The sequence below is a fragment of the Lepidochelys kempii genome, chromosome 2 (assembly GCF_965140285.1).
Source record: "Lepidochelys kempii isolate rLepKem1 chromosome 2, rLepKem1.hap1, whole genome shotgun sequence".
Taxonomy (NCBI): domain Eukaryota; kingdom Metazoa; phylum Chordata; order Testudines; family Cheloniidae; genus Lepidochelys; species Lepidochelys kempii.
In genome coordinates, this window is record NC_136381.1 from 190,537,293 (window position 1) to 190,556,201 (window position 18,909).

Below are 18,909 nucleotides of genomic sequence, written 5' to 3' on the forward strand. Positions count from 1 at the left end.
GTAAGGTCTGGGTGGGGCCTGAAACTCTTATCTGTCTTTTTGGATATCTTGAAAACAAAAAAAATGCAAATTGCCACATGGATTTTCTGTTAGATTTCCTGTGCGCTTGTTCCATTTCCAACCACAGTTTCTCTCTCCTGCATCCTGGAGGACAGCAGGGACTGAGCGCAGTTCTCCTGTCAGTCCTCCCTGCTCTTGCTCAGCCAACATGGAGTTGCTTGTGGAGTGAGAACAGGGAGGGGAAGAAGTAAGTACTGTAGCTGCAGTTGCCAGCAGCTATCTCAGGGTTTAGCTGGTAAAGAGGAGAGGGAGTCTCTGTCAACCAACACAGTCTGCACCCCCAGCCTGTTCCCTTTGAGTCCCTTTATCCCCAGCTTGTACTTCTTTTAGGTCCATTTCTCACCCCTCCCCCAAGTCCCCAGCTTCTCTTCAGGCTCATTCATCTCTCTGAAATGTTGCAAAGTAAATGCTAGTGTGAGTTTCTATCCTTTACCCTTCTAGTAATCCATTAATAATTGCTATATGTGAATGTTCTCTCTAACTCACATGAAGGTGGGGACTGAGCTCATTTGCTTCAATAAAAGTGAGGCATGATAGCAGAAAGTTTGAGACCCACTGGGGCAGGGAGTGGATGTCAGAGAGCCAAGTTATCTGGTCTTGGAGTGAGAGGCTGTCAGGGAGGACAGATATACAGGGGTGCTGGAACACTTTTTATAGTGGGGGTGCTGAGAGTCATTGAATCAAAGTGGGGGAAGCATACAGAGGACTGGGATGCGTGGAAGCAGGTTGCAGTAGACTAAGGCCTTGTCTACGTTGCAGAGTTTTGTTGACAAAAGTTATGCCGCTTTAATTAAACCATTTTAATTAAACTGTTGTTGTATGTCCACATTATGCTCATTGTGTAAGTGGAGTGCATCCACATTAGCAGCTCTTCCATTGACACAGAGAGCAGTGTGTGTGGCTATCCCACTGCGCAACTGGCCACAGGGTGCTTTGGGAAGGGTTTGCAATACCTCTTGGGGCAGGTACAGCGTCTCATGATGCAGGTTTCCCAATCCCATTGTTTCATGCGCATCCTAGTAGCATGTCAGCCACTTTTCAGCTGAAGTGTGTGTGGGGAGGGGAGAGGCAGGAACAGTGTGTGTGTGTTGTGGTAGAGAGAGTGTGTCAGCATACTGTCTCTTTAAGTTCAGACAGCAGCCTGACCAACCTATCCTGAGGCAGGGGGAGAGGGACACCGCCCCACACATCAGCCCTGCCTCTGCATGGCACAGCAGTCCCCTCCCCTCCCCCCCCCCCCCACACACAGCAGCAGTCCCCTCTGCCTGCCTGCCTATGGTTCTGTGATCGGGACCTCCTCGTCAACTTCCTCCTAGCCATGGCCAAGGTGGCCGTCTATAACACCAGGGAGAGGATGTTGGCTGAGGGGGTTTCTGTGAGACTGTGGGGCCTATTTCCGATCCTCCCTCTGTTCACGTGTCCAAGCAGAGTTCCTCTGGGCAGCGTCCGCTGGCTGCCTTGATACCTTTGAGGAGCAGTGGGGGCTGTCTGGGGTTCTCTGCTCGGTGTCCCCTTCAGGTTTCCTATTTTTGACACTTTATTTAATAACCCCTGCTATTTTTTCCATTGTCCCCCGTAATTACTTGAGTTTCCAGGCTCTGTGGATCCTCCCCATAGACTGGGGGAGGGTCCTTTAGCCGTGGGTGGGCTTGCGCCTGCCACATCCCTCGAACCCAATAGGATATGGTTCTGTGGTTCCCTCAGAGTTCTCCCACAGCCGCCTCAGCTGACAGGAGCGGCACCCTCAACAGCTCTGTGAGTTCTCCGTGCTGTGCTGAGGAATGTCAAAGCAAAAGCAGCACGGCAGCCCCCCAGCTCCTCACAGCAGCAGTCTGCCTGCGGCTGTGTTCCCAATGCAGGGGAGAAGAGAAGGATTGCGCCCTAATGATTTGCTCTTTGCTGCTCAAGCTGAGGAGCAAGCTCAGCTGTCAGAACTTCCTGGAGCTTTGAAAGGGGAGGGGCGCATGTCTGCAGCCAGGTGCAGGGCAGTCGAGTTCAAAACAGTGAGCAGAGCGGGCACAGCAGGCATTGTGGGATACTGGGGGAGGCCAGTTATGTCGACATAATGAACGGCAGCATCTACACTGGCGCTTTGTCACTTTAACTTTGCTGCAAAACGCTCTTTGCCTCTCGTCAAGGTGGTTTTATTTTGTCGGCAAAGCGGCCAAAAATAGCTTTGTAGTGTGTACACCTCCACTGTTTTGTAGGCAAAAGCTGCCTTTTGCTGACAAAATTGTTTCCTGCAGACAAGGCCTAAGGAGGCATCGAGGGCAGGCAGGGCAATGGTGGGGGCAAGGAGTGGAGCATGGAGAGGGATGTAGGACAACAGACACGTCTCCATGTTAAATTGTAAATGCTTAGTACTTTCTAGATATAAAACTTTAAGGGCCAGATTCTCTGGTTGGCTAAAGTCACTTTATACCTCCCAAGCAGCACCAAGAGATCGTACAGTGGTCAAAGCTGGGTTGTGGGAGAATCCAGCCTGTTCCCCAGTGCTAGACAATATTTCCTCACTCACTTGCACCCGCCTTGATTTTTTAAAACCACCAAAACTGATATTTGCTCCTGAAAATATGAAAAAAAAAGTGTTTTCAAAGGCCAAAGTGCCAAATCCCTCCTCAAGCTTCTTGGTGCACAGGGTCTGCACCAGCTGCAACATCTTTTAGCATAGCCCAGCAGGTTTCATTTCTCTGTGGGCTGGTGTGGGGGAAGGGTTCTGGTCCATGACTCCACTTCCTCTCCACTCCCTTTGTGGCTTTGTGCATTCCTTTGGTGTCCGTGTAAGAAGCAATCCCTGCCCTTTCCCAGAGATCAGAGCTGAAGCCCCTTTTCCTCAAAGATAATAAGAAATATCCAATATATGTAGCTTTTTAAACAATGATTTTATAAACACCTTTTAGGAACAGGTAAAGATAAAGAAGCAGAATAACCATAGCAGAAGAATTCACAGCACAATAAAAATGGAAATGGAGAACTCAGTTTAACTGAAATAGACATTTCACTATAACACGTCATTATGATAAAAATCAGCCTGACTGCCTCATATTTTTTCTCCTTACTACATCTCAGTAATGTCTTTATAATCTGTGCATAGCAGATGATCATAATGACCAGTGGAATGACAAGTCCCAGGAGGTTCATCTTTAAAATCAGGAATTGCCTCCATTTTGTTTCATGGCCTGATGAATTATGAGACCTGTAGGTCCAATAAACGCTTTCCTTTTGAACAGTGTGAAATATTAAACCTGGAAGAGAGGCTAATATTGCAACACCCCAAATGACAACACTTGTGAGGATGCCATAGGTAACTGTCCTAGCTTTTATAGTAAACGCTGCATGGACAATTGCCAGATATCTGTCTATTGTCAAAAGTATTATGGAAAAGTTTCCACTGCAGAAGCCAGCATAATAGACCCCTGAAAGAATTTCCAAGATCCCACTCATGTGCTGCATAGTAAGCCCAAAATGGCAGGGAAAGAATAAAGAGTAAATTGGAATTTGCCAGATTCAGCAGATAGATGTCAGTCATGCTTCTCAGCCTCTTGTGTTTTATCAGGATCAGCACAACTAGAACATTGCCCACCAGGCCAAATATCAGCACCAAGGAGTAAATAGGTGGCAGAAACAGGGATGCAAAATGTTTGACATCATTTGTACATGGTGTTGCATGATCATGACTGTAGTTCTGTGTTGTTGTCAGTATCTCCATCTCTTCTTCACTGAGAAACTGCTGATCTTTCACTCGCCTGAGTGTGAAGAAATGGATGGTTCTTTACAGGATACTGTGTGTTATCAGTATGAAAGACAGGATATACACACTATCCTGTGAAATCATATGGTTGTGAAAGACATTAAAATGTACTGTGTATGTTGAGTTTCAGCTTAGAATACCTTTTGCTGTAAACAGTAGAACAACTGCTGATATCAAGATGTGAAAAATACTGCAGATGACACGAGCAAAGACTCTAGAGAGTTAACAGGGTGAGTTCTGTGCAGTTCCTCCAGTATTAACTTCCTTGCCTGGGGAGCACCAGACATATTCGAGTGGACTGCTCAGCTTCAGGCAGACAACCAAGCCCTGTAGGCCCATGTCGTTCATCTGACCTTGGAGAACCAGCTATTGCAGGAGCAAGTAACACTGTTGTAAGAGCCTCCCCCGTACTTTGGTCTTGACTGGAACGTGCCCGGAGCCCTGCCAAAGGGCTCCCCAGTTGCAGCTGCCAATCCAATTGCACATACCTGGCACACCCCAGCAAATTCCCGTCCTACCGGCCCTCCTTGCCTTGGGCACAGCTAGAATGCCTATAGCATCATGACCTTTATGTCAAGCTCGAGAAATGTGCCTTCGATCAGGCCTCCGTGGAGTTCTGGGCCTTCATCTTACCTCCAGAAGGGATCCAGATGGACCCATGCAAGGTCCAGGACTGGCTGATTCCCTATATGGTATGTGACCTGCAACGCTTCCTGGGATTCAACAATGGTTTATCCTGATTTTTTTCAAAATAGATCGAACCCCACACAGCTCTCCTCCAGAAAAATGCCCAATGCCATTGGTCTCTCAAGGCCCAGCATGCAGGCAAACAGCTAAACCTCGCCTTTACTACAGCATAATATTGGCTCACTCCAATGTCACACAAGCCTTTACTGTAGAAGCTGATTTTCCAGTGCAGTGATCGGGGCTGTCCTCTCCCAGCGACTTGGTCCCAAGCAATCGCCTGGGCTAACACTCATTACTCAAGGAAGTTCACCCCCACAGAGTTAAATTGCGAAATACTTGACAAGGAACTCCTGGCAATAAAAACCGCCTTTGCAGAATGATGTCACTGCCTGGAAGGAGCTCGTCACCTGGTCCAGGTATTCACTGACCATAAAAATCTGAAATATCTACATAAAGCAAAGGACTTAATCCAACAGCAGCTTTGGTGGGACCTACACAATTGGATTTCCTTATCACATACCGCCCTGAATCCCAAAATGGCAAGGTAGATGCCCTGTCCTATGGTACTAACCTGCCAGGACCCAACTCCCATTCTCAAATCCCGTAACTTTCTCAGAGCAGCTCGTCACCAAGATATACTAAGTTTAATACCCATTGCCTCTGCTTCAGGAAATCTGCCTGACAAACAAGCTATTATCAACAAGCAACTGCATGACTCCTGGAAAGGGATCATGTATGTAAGGGAATGCATCTATGTTCCCACAGGACGCACAAGAGTTGCAGTCCTACAACTATGCCATGATTTTTCCCTAGCAGAATACCTGGGGCAAGATGGAGTTTTGATTTCTTGGCCCTTTTAAAATTCTGCAGAAGGCTAATGCAGTCACTTCTGAACTACAACTCCCCCACTCTCTGAAGGGTCACCTGGTGTTTCATGTATCACTTTTGAAACCTACACAGAAATCCCTTCTCCTCACACGACCCAGCCACCTCTGCCACTGGTACAGGTCCAGGGTCACAGGGAATATCTAATGCAGGGCTCCTTCTGTAAGAACACGTCATTTGACTCTGAATGGATGCGTTAGCTAATCAGATGTGAATAAGCTGTTTCTGTTACAACTGTTTTGTTCATGTATGTCCAGTATTTTTACTCCTGGATTAGACAGTCTAATTTAGCAGGGAAATCATGTAAAGTATAGAGGCAAACCCAGTGTGCTCCCAATTTTTCTTTGCAATGACCATGTAGATGTCTACAAAGAAATCAAGACCCAAAAGAGTAGTTAAAAGCCACCCACGCCAAAGAGTGCAAAGGAAAGGCAGCAGCTCTATCTTTAACTCGACCCCAGAGCTTATGGAAAAGCTTACCAACAAGTTTAGTTTGCATCCCTTGAGATACACTTGGGTTCACCTGAAACCTTAAAAGCAAAGTAAATATTGGCATGGTTTGTCAGGTGCTTAAACTAGCTCCTCTTCATTCCACTGTTTTTAGGGGGCCCATTTTCCTAGCTTTTCAGGTGTGCTGTTAAGTACCTACACAGTGCTCATCAAGGTTGTATCTGAGAGTCAGCTGGCCGCTCCCTCAACCCAATTCATTGAGGGAGCTGCCATGTAAGTCTGCTCCCTACAAATCCATTCTCTGGCACTTTCTCACTGTAAGATGAGGGAGTCTCTAATACTTAGGTACAGTCGATGGCAATGTTGAAGAGGATTGCAGACATGACACACCCCTGACGTACTCCTGTTTTGACTTAAAAACTGCACTCACTGTGATCAACACAACATGTAAAGTTGAAATAGAAGCTTTTGATAACTTTGATTATATGGAAAGGAATTCCATATGTCCACAGAATGCACCATAGGCTGGTCCATCACCAGAGTAGCAATAAGATGGACACCTGAAGGCAAGTGAAAATGAGGCCACGCAAAAACAACATGGCGAAGAGCTGTGGAAGGCAACCTGAAAAACATGGGGCACAGCTGGGGAATCATTGAAAGACTTGCCAGAAACATACATGAGTGGAGGAGCTTTGTCGCTGCCCTAAATGCCAGAGGCGTAATAGGAACATGATGATGATGATGATATGAGGCCTGATTATTGAGTACACTGTTCTGCTCCTTTTGGAATCAGTGGTAGAAATCCCATTGACTTCAGTGTGGCAGAATCAGGTTTAAATGACTACCATGCTGGTTGGGATCCCTTTTGAAACTGCTGAGTGAGCAGGCTTAACTTCTCCTCATGGATGCTGGCTCCTCTTCTGTCAGCTTCTGTGTTCTTTGGTGAAATGTAGCCTTGTGCAGAGGCCCAGCAGGCACTTATGGCTTATGTGCAGGAAAGAGAGACAAAATGAGAGACATTTGGATGAAGAAACAATGGTCTGCTTTAGAGAACTTCACCATTTTAAGGTTAAACAGTATTTCTGAGGTGAAAATGCTTTGTTTTAAAGAGGTTTATTGTAAACAAAGTTTTAAAGTTTTCTACTGTAACAAGTTTATCCTTAAAGTATACTTGAAGTCCCTCAGGGTATGTCTACATTGCAGCTGGGAGTGAGTCCCTAAGGGTGGGTAGACAGACTTGCACTAATAGGCCTGAAACTGGTGGGATAAAAATAACACTATGAGCACTCTGCCTTGGGTGGAAGCTCGGGTGCTCAAGCCTGCCCAGCTGTCTAGACTTCAGAGCCTGAGCTGCAATGTCCACATTGCTGTTTTTAGTACAATAAGTCAAGCCCCACTAGCATGAGTCCATCTACCTGGGCTGGGAAGCTTGTTCCCAGCTGCAATGTAGACATTTTGTTAAGGACCAGGGCCAGCAGTCAGAGTTCTGAACAGCCCTGAGACTGTTGGCTCCATTCAGCCCTGGGACTGAAGAGCTACAGACAGTTTCTGGTCCCCAAATAAGCCTCATGGAACTGGGTACAACTGGGGATTGAGGCTAGAGTTACTTTATTATTATAAAGTGTTGTTAGACACAAAGGGTATCACTGCATTGCGATTAAAAAAATGCTATAGCACTGAATCTCAGAGCCCAGGTCAGCTAACTTGGGCTCCAGGGCTAAAAATTGCAGTATAGACATTCAGGCTCAGACTGGAGCCTGGGTAAGAGGGGAGGGTCTCAGAGCCCAGCCTCTAGCCTGAGCATCTACATTGCAATTGTATAGAACCGCAGCCTGATCCCCATGAGCCCGAGTCAGCTGGGCCGGGCCAGCGCTGGCCATGCCCACAGGTCTTTTATTGCAGTGTAGACATACCCCCAGTCCTCAAAGTTACTTAAGCTCCTAACTCTCTCATTGAGTGCCTAAATATCTTTGGGGATCTGGGCCTGCAGCTCTCTGATGTGGACAGGCATAGCATGCAGAATCAACCAGGAAACTTGCTAACTGATAAAGTGATTGATTTTGAAATATTTTATATCAGTGTAAAAACATAGAGAGGGTAATTAACAAAGTGTTGAACTCTATGATGATATGGTGTGACAGAAAATACCCGTGTTCACACTCTCCATGCTATTGTAGTAATTTTATACAAGGCATGTCTTGTAAGGTATCATTTGAAAACTCATAATTTGTTGGTCAGTATTGTCCTGGTAAAATATGTGTAGCAACATAGTATGTAAAGTTATAAGTTTTTCCTGTATGATATTAACACATGTTCCAAATTCCACAGCCCTGCCCAAACAGAAGATGTCAAACCGATCTGTCCTAAACAAAGGAATGTGTACTCTGCTTAATATGCATTTAAGCAGTAAACAGAGTCATCAAGCAGGATGGGAAGACAAAGGAAGTTCAAACAGCTGAAAAAAACAGCAGGGAACATCCTTCCATTTCGACTTTGTCTTCTAGTGCCCACCTGGAAATATTTTTTAAGAAGGGGACTGAAACTATAAAGGAGGGACAAACACCCCAATGGACCTGTCTCTCTCTCCCTACCCATCACAATCACTGCTCCTGAAGAGAAAAGGAAGCATTCATTGTACTCTGGGGAATTGGTCTTGTCCCATAGTTTGGGCAATAAGACTGCTGAAAGCATGTGGTGAGAAGCTTTGCTTGAAGATGTAATTTGTTGTTAGGCATTAGTAAGCATTCTATCTTCTCTTTTCTTCTAAGCATTTCTGACTTATGCCTCATTACTTGTACTCACTTAAAATCTCTCTCTTCATAGTTAATAAACTTGTTATACTGTTTTATCTTATCCAATGTGTTAAAATTGAAGTGTTTGAATAGCTATTCGAGACAAGATGGCATATTATTCTCTTAAAGAAACAACAGACTTCAAATATTTGGACTTCCTAGGAGAGGGCTGGGCAGTATAGAACATACATTTCTGGAGGAAATCTGGGACTGGAGGTGTTTTGTGATCACCCTGCGCTATAACTAAGGCTGGTAAGAGTCAGAGTGTAACTCAAGTGTGCTGGCAGGCTGCAGTTACACAGAGACACTCAAGGGGTGGCTTACATGCTGGAAGACGGTTTGTGTGTGGCCCAGGTGGAAGCTGCTTTGGCAAGGAATTGTAAGGCACCCCAGGCTGCAGGGCAGGGGTGACACAGCCCACCACGGGACTGGACGCTGGTATGTCACCTATGGGTATTACCTGTTGGGGCCCATAACACTGAGGAGTTTGGCCAAATGAGAAAGCAATGAGGCCCCAGTCTGGAGAAGACAAGGATTAATTGACAGAACCTGTGAGCAGCTGGAGCTCACTTGTTTCTTAGAGTGTTGAGCTGTAACTGCCCCATGCGGACACTGCTGGCAAGAATGAAAAGGTTCAGAGTTACGTTAACATGAACTAGGAGTCTTTTCATCTGAGCCAGTAGCATCCACAGAGGGCAATTACACTGTAACACACTGGTGCACTTTGCAATTCACATCCCTGTAGGCAGCACTGCAATGCAGTGTAGACATAGGACTGGTCTATGCTACAAAGTTATATTGGCTTAGCTACATCGCTGTGGGCTGTGAAAAATGTCATGTCCTGTGAAGTGTAATTAAGCCAACCGAAGCATGGTGTAGACACCACTAGCTGACAGAAGAATTCTTCCATCATGCTAGCAATCACCTCTTGGAGAGGTGGATTTACTACAGCAGTGGAAAAATGGTTCTGTTGACATAGCTATGTGGTTCTGTGAGGTTGTGCTCCGACAGCAACAGAAACTTTTTTTGTAGGTGTACACTGCGTCTACACTAGGAAGCTATGCTGGCATGGTTATGCTGCCATAGACTTACCAGAAATATGCTCAGGTCTACACATACCCTAAGTCATAATTCCTTTTTTTTTCTTTTTTTCTCAGACTGAGGAGAGAACAGGCTGAGATAGTCATATTCATCATCAATCTTGTATTGTACTATGAAGCATTTTAATTATAGCACAGGCATCTTAGCCCAGATCCTCAAAGGTACTTAGGTGTCTAACTCCCATTGGGAGTTAAGAGCCTAAATTCCTTCAAGGAGCTGGGCTCTAGAACACAGAACCGGTGCCTATAGTTGTATTCTTCAACTTGAAGAACAGGGTGCAATGGCTGCAATGGAGGACCTTGGCCGATGCATAGAATGCAAGGTGGGATCCCAGCTTGCAACACTTGTAGGGGCTTTGACTTCTGACTGAGGAAGAGGAGGACCAGCAGTTGCTAAGGAGGAAGGAAATCCAAAGCTGCCATGAGACCTTAGAGAGTTAAGTGCAGGAAAACTGACCTTCAGATTGCTGCACCAGTTCAGCATTGACAACCCAAGGAGCAGATTGGTACTCAACTGAATTCAGGCAGTTGGGGGTCCGCACACTAGAGGCTGTGCTTTGCGGGAGGAAGGGATCCCAAATACTGTGGCCCAGATCCTCAAAGATATTTAGGTGGATTAATCCCTTTGAGGACCAGGGCCTGTGTGATTTAAGGTTTGATACTGTTTTTTCCGTTATGGTTTCAAGAAAACAAATAGGCTAGAGGATTTCTTCAGAAACATTCCTCAGATCACAAAAATGTACACCCAGATTCAATTCTGAGCAAATTACTTAACGACACTGGTGAGTAAGCAAAAGGGAAATGTGGTAACTTCACAGAAAAAAGAGGTGGACAGAAACAGCCAGCTATAAATAGGCTTATACCAGTGGCTGGTGTGGCTTATACCCTGTAGTTCAGCAGAGCTATCTTGGGATCTTTGTTAACCATTAGTTATCTCCACCAAACCATGCCTTTGTGGGTGGTGGGGCCTGGGAACAATATGTCAGAAATCATCCAGATTCTCAAAAGCTTGCAATGTAGACCTGGCAAATTGTGACCAGTTCACCGTTTCTTCTGAATGCCTATATGAGAGAACACATTTAACTGTTCTGTAACTTGTTGATTTGTGAGTTTAGGGAAAAGGAAAATTTCTACAAGTTTAAAACTAGTCAGTGACTACCAGAGAGACACGTCCCTTCTTTTCACATCTAGAGACTCATGATTCCACTTTGTGTTCTAGGTTCTGCCCTGTGCTGGTTCATCACACTGCCATTCAGGCTCACTCTCGGCCTCTGTCCAACACCATGCATCCTTTTCTCTATGTCACACTGTAAAGGGCTGTGGAGATACAGGAAAACTGGGCTAATCCTGTCTTATACATTCAGGTACAGTTAGCAGTTGTGGATCTGCACTAGTGGCCATTTTAATCAGTTTTCACTTTTGTGTTGAGGCTGGCAAACCTCTCAAAATGGTACTGTGGGCAAGCAGTCCTTCAAAACAGGAGAAGCCCTGACAAATCAGGGAGGAAAAGATACTCTTTAGGGTTTACCCAGACTCAGTCCCAAAACTCTCCCCCTATTGAGATGAGGCAAGTGGATTTTGGAACTTGGAGTTAAATCGTAAGTGTCATTGGTTCAGAAGGATCCTCTACAGGCAGCTAGATTCCACTGTGTGGCTTTTTGGCTGCTAGAAGTGGTTGGAGAGTCAACAACTGATGATCTCTATCTCCTATTTTACATGTTCCTGGCTGGTTTTCTGGGAGGCTAATGGGCTCTAGTTCTGGTCCCTGCCCCAAAACCCTAGGCTTGTTGGCCCCGGCCCTGGACAGGCAGTATACCCTGTCAGGCAGCTAGGTGTGTTCTGTATGATCCTGAGCGTCTAGAGTATCTGAGGGACTCTTCAGAGACCACCACTAAGGACTTTTCTGATGCATATGCTTTAATGGCTTTAAGGCTCAATCATGAGAAATCTCTGGCACCTGGTTCTGGACTCTCTAAATGGTATGAGTGACTTGTAGTCTGTCCTTGACATCATCAAGAACCTGCAAATGTCTTGTGGCCTCATTAGAGAGCAAGATGGATAAGGTCATATCTTTTATTGGACCAACTTCAGTTGGTGAAAGAGACAAGCTTTCAAGCTTATACAGAGTCCTTCTTCATACTTTGTGGGCCTCATGTACATCTATACATTTTCCACATTCTAACTACTTGAGCATACTTGGTCTTAATGTCTGAAAGCTGTCTGGGACAATGGGGCTTTGGCTTCCAATCATTTCTGTTACCTGGAGTAGTGCTCAACTGCAACCATAGCTGTTGGCACTGCTTTTGACTTGGAAGCATAAAACACCAGTACTGGTGAGGTGATGAATACCTTCTTTAGATCCTCAAAAAGCACAATCTTGTGGTTTCTTAGCCCCCCACAAACTAGTTTGAAGATGTTCATAAAGATCTTGGCTTTATGAGGATAAGTTGGGTATGAATTTGTTCCAAAACTCCATCATATTGAAGAATTGCATTTTCTGATACTACTGTAGGGATTGAGTATTGCTGGATCTGCTCTCACCAATCATATCAGTCACATGCTCTTAGAAATATAGTTGGGTTTCTTTTAACCTACATTTCTCTTTAATTTTAGTCCAGCATCCTCAACTGCCTACAAAATAGAGCTGGCAGAAAATTATGTGTTCAGAGAAATGACAACATCTCAGCCAGTGAAATTTAATTGATACCAGCAATTCTGTAATAACATCAAATCTAATGATAAGGTGTATTGCAAAATTCTTTGACAGGCTTTCTTGTGTCATGGGCACTACAAAATCATGAAGTGGCCTTTGAGACACCCCTTGTTTTGTTCTTAGGTGAATTTTATGCTTGCGGAAAACACTGGAGGGGTGTTGGCAATTCTAGATATCTGAGTGCAGAGAGGGGCAACATCTTTTCAGCTCTGTTAGGATCTTCCTAGCTCCTGCACTTGTCAGCTACAATCAGCAATAGCATTAAACAAACAAACAAAAAACAATAAAACCCCCCTACTTGCCTATAACATGAAGACTCAAGTTGTGCCTTTCATGAGGAGGCACAGTGCTGCTGACAGCTCTGCTGAATGTGCACGTCTGGGAGGGTGCGGCATATTTTCCATTGCGTGTCCTGTCCATTCTGGTGGTCAGTGCACGTGAGGGGGAAAGGCTGCTTGTATTCTCCCTTTTTGCAGCCAGACAAGGGACAGACACCTATTTATAAAGGGAACAAAGAACTAAGTGTGCGTGTGTGTTAATCCATTGGAGATCCCAGCCAGATGCTAAGCTATAGTTAAGCAGGAGGTGGGGGATGCAAAGGATTGCCTCAACCCCTCCTCAACTCCCCAGTCCTGGGGCTGCCTGGCTGGTTCCTGGAGTGAATTAGAGCCTCAGGGCCTGAGTGGAGCTGTATTCTGCATGCAATCCCCTGCACAAGCAGCTGGGAAGGGGTTGGCATGGGAGTTACTATGGCAGTTCTCCACCAACCCACTTGAGGGTCACCCTATGCAGGGGGAATCTTTATGTGGCTGGTTAGGCTGGCTCTGAGGCTGATTTGTCACTGGAGGCTCTGGCCCTATTTCTCTAAGCCAAGATTTTCAAACATGACTAGTGGGGGGGTTTTGGTGGGGGAGGGGGAAAATGCCAGTCTGAGACATCTGTAAAGGGGCATGAATTCAGCGAGTGCTGTGCACCCTCTTTCTGAAAATTCAGCCCCTTGCTTTTGGACATGACAAAACAGAGGCACCCAAACCCATTTGTGACACAGTGCTGCGCAACACAGCACTCGGACCACTGCAACTCCAGTTAGCTGCCCTGGAGCACACCTGCATATGGGAATTGCACGCAGTTGATGGACTGGGATGGGCCAGAGAGAGTTAAAAGGCTAATTAACTCATTAGCCCAGAGGGTACAAAAGGCGTAAGATCGGCCATACTGAGTCAGATCAAAGGTCCATCTAGCCCAGTACCCTGTCTTCCGACAGCAGCCAATGCCAGGTGCCAAAAGGGAATGAACAGAACAGGCAATCATCACGTGATCCATCCCCTGTCACCCATTCCCAGCTTCTGGCAAACAGTGGCTAGGGACACCATCCCTGTCCATCCTGGCTAATAGCCACTGATGGACCTATGCACCATGAATTTATCTAGTTCTTTTTTTTAACCCTGTTACAGTCTTGGCCTTCACAACATCCTCTGGCAAAGAGTTCCACAGGTTGACTCTGCATTGTGTGAAGAAATACTTCCTTTTGTTTGTTCTAAACCTGCTGCCTATTAATTTCATTTGGTGACCCCTAGTTCTTGTGTTATGAGAAGGAGTAAATAGCACTTCCTTATTTACTTTCTCCACACCAGTCATGACTTTATAGACCTCTATCGTATCCCTCCCTTTTCTGAACCTTTTCCAATGCCATTATATCTTTTATGAGATGAGGCGACCATATCTGCACACAGTATTCAAGATGTGGGCGTAACATGGATTTATATAGAGACAATCTGATATTTTCTGTCTGATTATCTATCCCTTTTTTAATGATTCCCAACATTCTGTTTGCTTTATTTGCCTGCCACTGCACACTGAGTGGATGTTTTCAGAGAACTATCCACAATGACTCCAAGATCTCCTTCTTGAGTGGTAACAGCTAATTTAGACCCCATCATTTTATATGTTATATTTATATTTTATATTTATATTTTATATGTTATCTGAGTCATCTATCTGCCGCCCTGACCGGGAAAACCGAGAAGTCTGCTGCTTGCCAGGGGCTAAGATTCGTGATGTGACGGAGAGACTGCCGAGACTCATCAAGCCCTCGGATCGCTACCCCTTCCTGCTTCTCCACGTGGGCACCAATGATACTGCCAAGAATGACCTTGAGCGGATCACTGCGGACTATGTGGCTCTAGGAAGAAGAATAAAGGAGTTGGAGGCGCAAGTGGTGTTCTCGTCCATCCTCCCCGTGGAAGGAAAAGGCCTAGGTAGGGAGCATCGAATCGTGGAAGTCAACGAATGGCTACGCAGATGGTGTCGGAGAGAAGGCTTTGGTTTCTTTGACCATGGGATGGTGTTCCATGAAAGAGGAGTGCTGGGTAGAGACGGGCTCCATCTTACGAAGAGAGGGAAGAGCATCTTTGCCAGCAGGCTGGCTAACCTAGTGAGGAGGGCTTTAAACTAGGTTCACCGGGGGAGGGAGACCAAAGCTCTGAGGTAAGTGGGAAAGCGGGATACCGGGAGGAAGCACAGGCAGGAATGTCTGTGAGGGGAGGGCTCCGGCCTCATACTGGCAATGAGGGGCGATCAACAGGTTATCTCAAGTGCTTATATACAAATGCACAAAGCCTTGGAAACAAGCAGGGAGAACTGGAGGTCCTGGTGATGTCAAGGAACTATGACGTGATCGGAATAACAGAGACTTGGTGGGATAACTCATATGACTGGAGTACTGTCATGGATGGTTATAAACTGTTCAGGAAGGACAGGCAGGGCAGAAAAGGTGGGGGAGTAGCACTGTATGTAAGGGAGCAGTATGACTGCTCAGAGCTCCGGTACGAAACTGCAGAAAAACCTGAGTGTCTCTGGATTAAGTTTAGAAGTGTGTGCAACAAGAGTGATGTAGTGGTGGGAGTCTGCTATCGACCACCGGACCAGGGGGATGAGGTGGATGAGGCTTTCTTCCGGCAGCTCACGGAAGCTACTAGATCGCATGCCCTGATTCTCATGGGTGACTTTAATTTTCCTGATATCTGCTGGGAGAGCAATACAGCGGTGCATAGACAATCCAGGAAGTTTTTGGAAAGCGTAGGGGACAATTTCCTGGCGCAAGTGCTAGAGGAGCCAACTAGGGGGGGTGCTTTTCTTGACCTGCTGCTCACAAACCGGGTAGAATTAGTGGGGGAAGCAAAAGTGGATGGGAATCTGGGAGGCAGTGACCATGAGTTGGTTGAGTTCAGGATCCTGACGCAGGGAACAAAGGTAAGCAGCAGGATACGGACCCTGGACTTCAGGAAAGCAGACTTCGACTCCCTCAGGGAACGGATGGCCAGGATCCCCTGGGGGACTAACTTGAAGGGGAAAGGAGTCCAGGAGAGCTGGCTGTATTTCAAGGAATCCCTGTTGAGGTTACAGGGACAAACCATCCCGATGAGTCGAAAGAATAGTAAATATGGCAGGCGACCAACTTGGCTTAATGGTGAAATCCTAGCGGATCTTAAACATAAAAAAGAAGCTTACAAGAAGTGGAAGGTTGGACATATGACCAGGGAAGAGTATAAAAATATTGCTCGGGCATGTAGGAATGTTATCAGGAGGGCCAAATCGCACCTGGAGCTGCAGCTAGCCAGAGATGTCAAGAGTAACAAGAAGGGTTTCTTCAGGTATGTTGGCAACAAGAAGAAAGCCAAGGAATGTGTGGGCCCCTTACTGAATGAGGGAGGCAACCTAGTGACAGAGGATGTGGAAAAAGCTAATGTACTCAATGCTTTTTTTGCCTCTGTTTTCACTAACAAGGTCAGCTCCCAGACTGCTGCGCTGGGCATCACAAAATGCGGAAGAGATGGCCAGCCCTCTGTGGAGATAGAGGCGGTTAGGGACTATTTAGAAAAGCTGGACGTGCACAAGTCCATGGGGCCGGACGAGTTGCATCCGAGAGTGCTGAAGGAATTGGCGGCTGTGATTGCAGAGCCACTGGCCATTATCTTTGAAAACTCGTGGCGAACCGGGGAAGTCCCGGATGACTGGAAAAAGGCTAATGTAGTGCCAATCTTTAAAAAAGGGAAGAAGGAAGATCCTGGGAACTACAGGCCAGTCAGCCTCACCTCAGTCCCTGGAAAAATCATGGAGCAGGTCCTCAAAGAATCAATCCTGAAGCACTTGCATGAGAGGAAAGTGATCAGGAACAGCCAGCATGGATTCACCAAGGGAAGGTCATGCCTGACTAATCTAATCGCCTTTTATGATGAGATTACTGGTTCTGTGGATGAAGGGAAAGCAGTGGATGTATTGTTTCTTGACTTTAGCAAAGCTTTTGACACGGTCTCCCATAGTATTCTTGTCAGCAAGTTAAGGAAGTATGGGCTGGATGAATGCACTATAAGGTGGGTAGAAAGCTGGCTAAATTGTCGGGCTCAACGGGTAGTGATCAATGGCTCCATGTCTAGTTGGCAGCCGGTATCAAGTGGAGTGCCCCAAGGGTCGGTCTTGGGGCCGGTTTTATTCAATATCTTCATAAATGATCTGGAGGATGGTGTGGATTGCACTCTCAGCAAATTTGCGGATGATACTAAACTGGGAGGAGTGGTAGATACGCTGGAGGGGAGGGATAGGATACAGAAGGACCTAGACCAATTGGAAGATTGGGCCAAAAGGAATCTGATGAGGTTCAATAAGGATAAGTGCAGGGTCCTGCACTTAGGACGGAAGAACCCAATGCACAGCTACAGACTAGGGACCGAATGGCTAGGCAGCAGTTCTGCAGAAAAGGACCTAGGGGTGACAGTGGACGAGAAGCTGGATATGAGACAGCAGTGTGCCCTTGTTGCCAAGAAGGCCAATGGCATTTTGGGATGTATAAGTAGGGGCATAGCGAGCAGATCGAGGGACGTGATCGTTCCCCTCTATTCGACATTGGTGAGGCCTCATCTGGAGTACTGTGTGCAGTTTTGGGCCCCACACTTCAAGAAGGATGTGGATAAATTGGAGAGAGTCCAGCGAAGGGCAACAAAAATGATTAGGGGTCTGGAACACATGAGTTATGAGGAGAGGCTGAGGGAGCTGGGATTGTTTAGCCTGCAGAAGAGAAGAATGAGGGGGGATTTGATAGCTGCTTTCAACTACCTGAAAGGGGGTTCCAAAGAGGATGGCTCTAGACTGTTCTCAATGGTAGCAGATGACAGAACGAGGAGTAATGGTCTCAAGTTGCAGTGGGGGAGGTTTAGATTGGATATTAGGAAAAACTTTTTCACTAAGAGGGTGGTGAAACACTGGAATGCGTTACCTAGGGAGGTGGTAGAATCTCCTTCCTTAGAGGTTTTTAAGGTCAGGCTTGACAAAGCCCTGGCTGGGATGATTTAACTGGGAATTGGTCCTGCTTCGAGCAGGGGGTTGGACTAGATGACCTTCTGGGGTCCCTTCCAACCCTGATATTCTATGATTCTATGATTCTATGATTCTATGTATAGTTGGGAGTATGATTTCCAATGTGCATTACTTTGCATTTATCAACACTGAATTTCATCTGCCATTTTGTTGCCCAATCACCTAGTTTTGTGAAGAGGTACGAAGGGATCTCAGAGTCTGCCTGGGACGTAACTATCTTGAATGGTTTTGTATCATCTGCAAATTTTGCCACCTCACTGTTTACCCCTTTTTCCAAATCATTTATGAATATGTTGAAAAGTACTGGTCCCAGTACAGACTCCTGGGGGACACCACCGTTTACCTCTCTCCATTCTGAAAACTGGCCATTTATTCCTAACCTTTGTTTCCTATCTTTTTATCCTATGTTTTATCTTTTATCCTATGTTTTCCTATCTTTTAACCAGTTACATGAGAGGACCTGCCCTCTTATCCCATGACAGCTTACTTTGCTTAAGAGCCTTTGGTGAGGGACCCTGTCAAAGGCTTTCTGAAAGTCTAAGTACACTATATCCACTGGATCCCCCTTGTCCACATGCTTGTTGACCCCCTCAAAGAATTCTAGTAGATTGGTGAGCCATGATTTCCCTTGTAAAAACCATGTTGACTCTTCCCCAACAAGTTATGTTCATCTATGTGTCTGACAAATTCTGTTCTTTCCTCTAGTTTCAATCAGTTTTCCCGGTACTGACATCAGGCTTACTGGTCTGTAATTGCCAGGATCACCTCTGGAGCCCTTTTTAAAAATTGGTGGCACATTAGCTATCCTCCAGTCATTTGGTACAGAAGCAGATTTAAATGGTAGGTTACAAACCACAGTTAGTAGTTCTGCAATTTCACATTCGAGTTCCTTCAGAACTCTTGGGTGAATCCCATCTGGTCCTGGTGACTTATTACTGTTTAATTTGTCAATTTGTTCCAACGCCTTCTCTAATGACACCTCGATCTGGGACAGTTCCTCAGGCTTGTCATCCAAAAAGAATGGCTCAGGTTTGGGAATTTCCCTCACAATGTTCCCTCTAATTTTTTTAATCCTTGTACGGAATGAATTTTGTTGTA

At 45.9% G+C, this 18,909-nt stretch overlaps 1 protein-coding gene across 1 annotated transcript; it reads right to left on the reverse strand.

Moving 5' to 3' along the window:
* Positions 1-2,943: 2,943 nt before the first annotated feature.
* On the reverse strand, positions 2,944-3,769 carry LOC140906157 (C-C chemokine receptor type 5-like). The gene is given in 2 exon segments (XM_073329660.1): positions 2,944-3,496; positions 3,498-3,769. Coding segments are annotated over 2 exon segments (825 nt in total).
* Between the last annotated feature and the right edge of the window lie 15,140 nt (positions 3,770-18,909).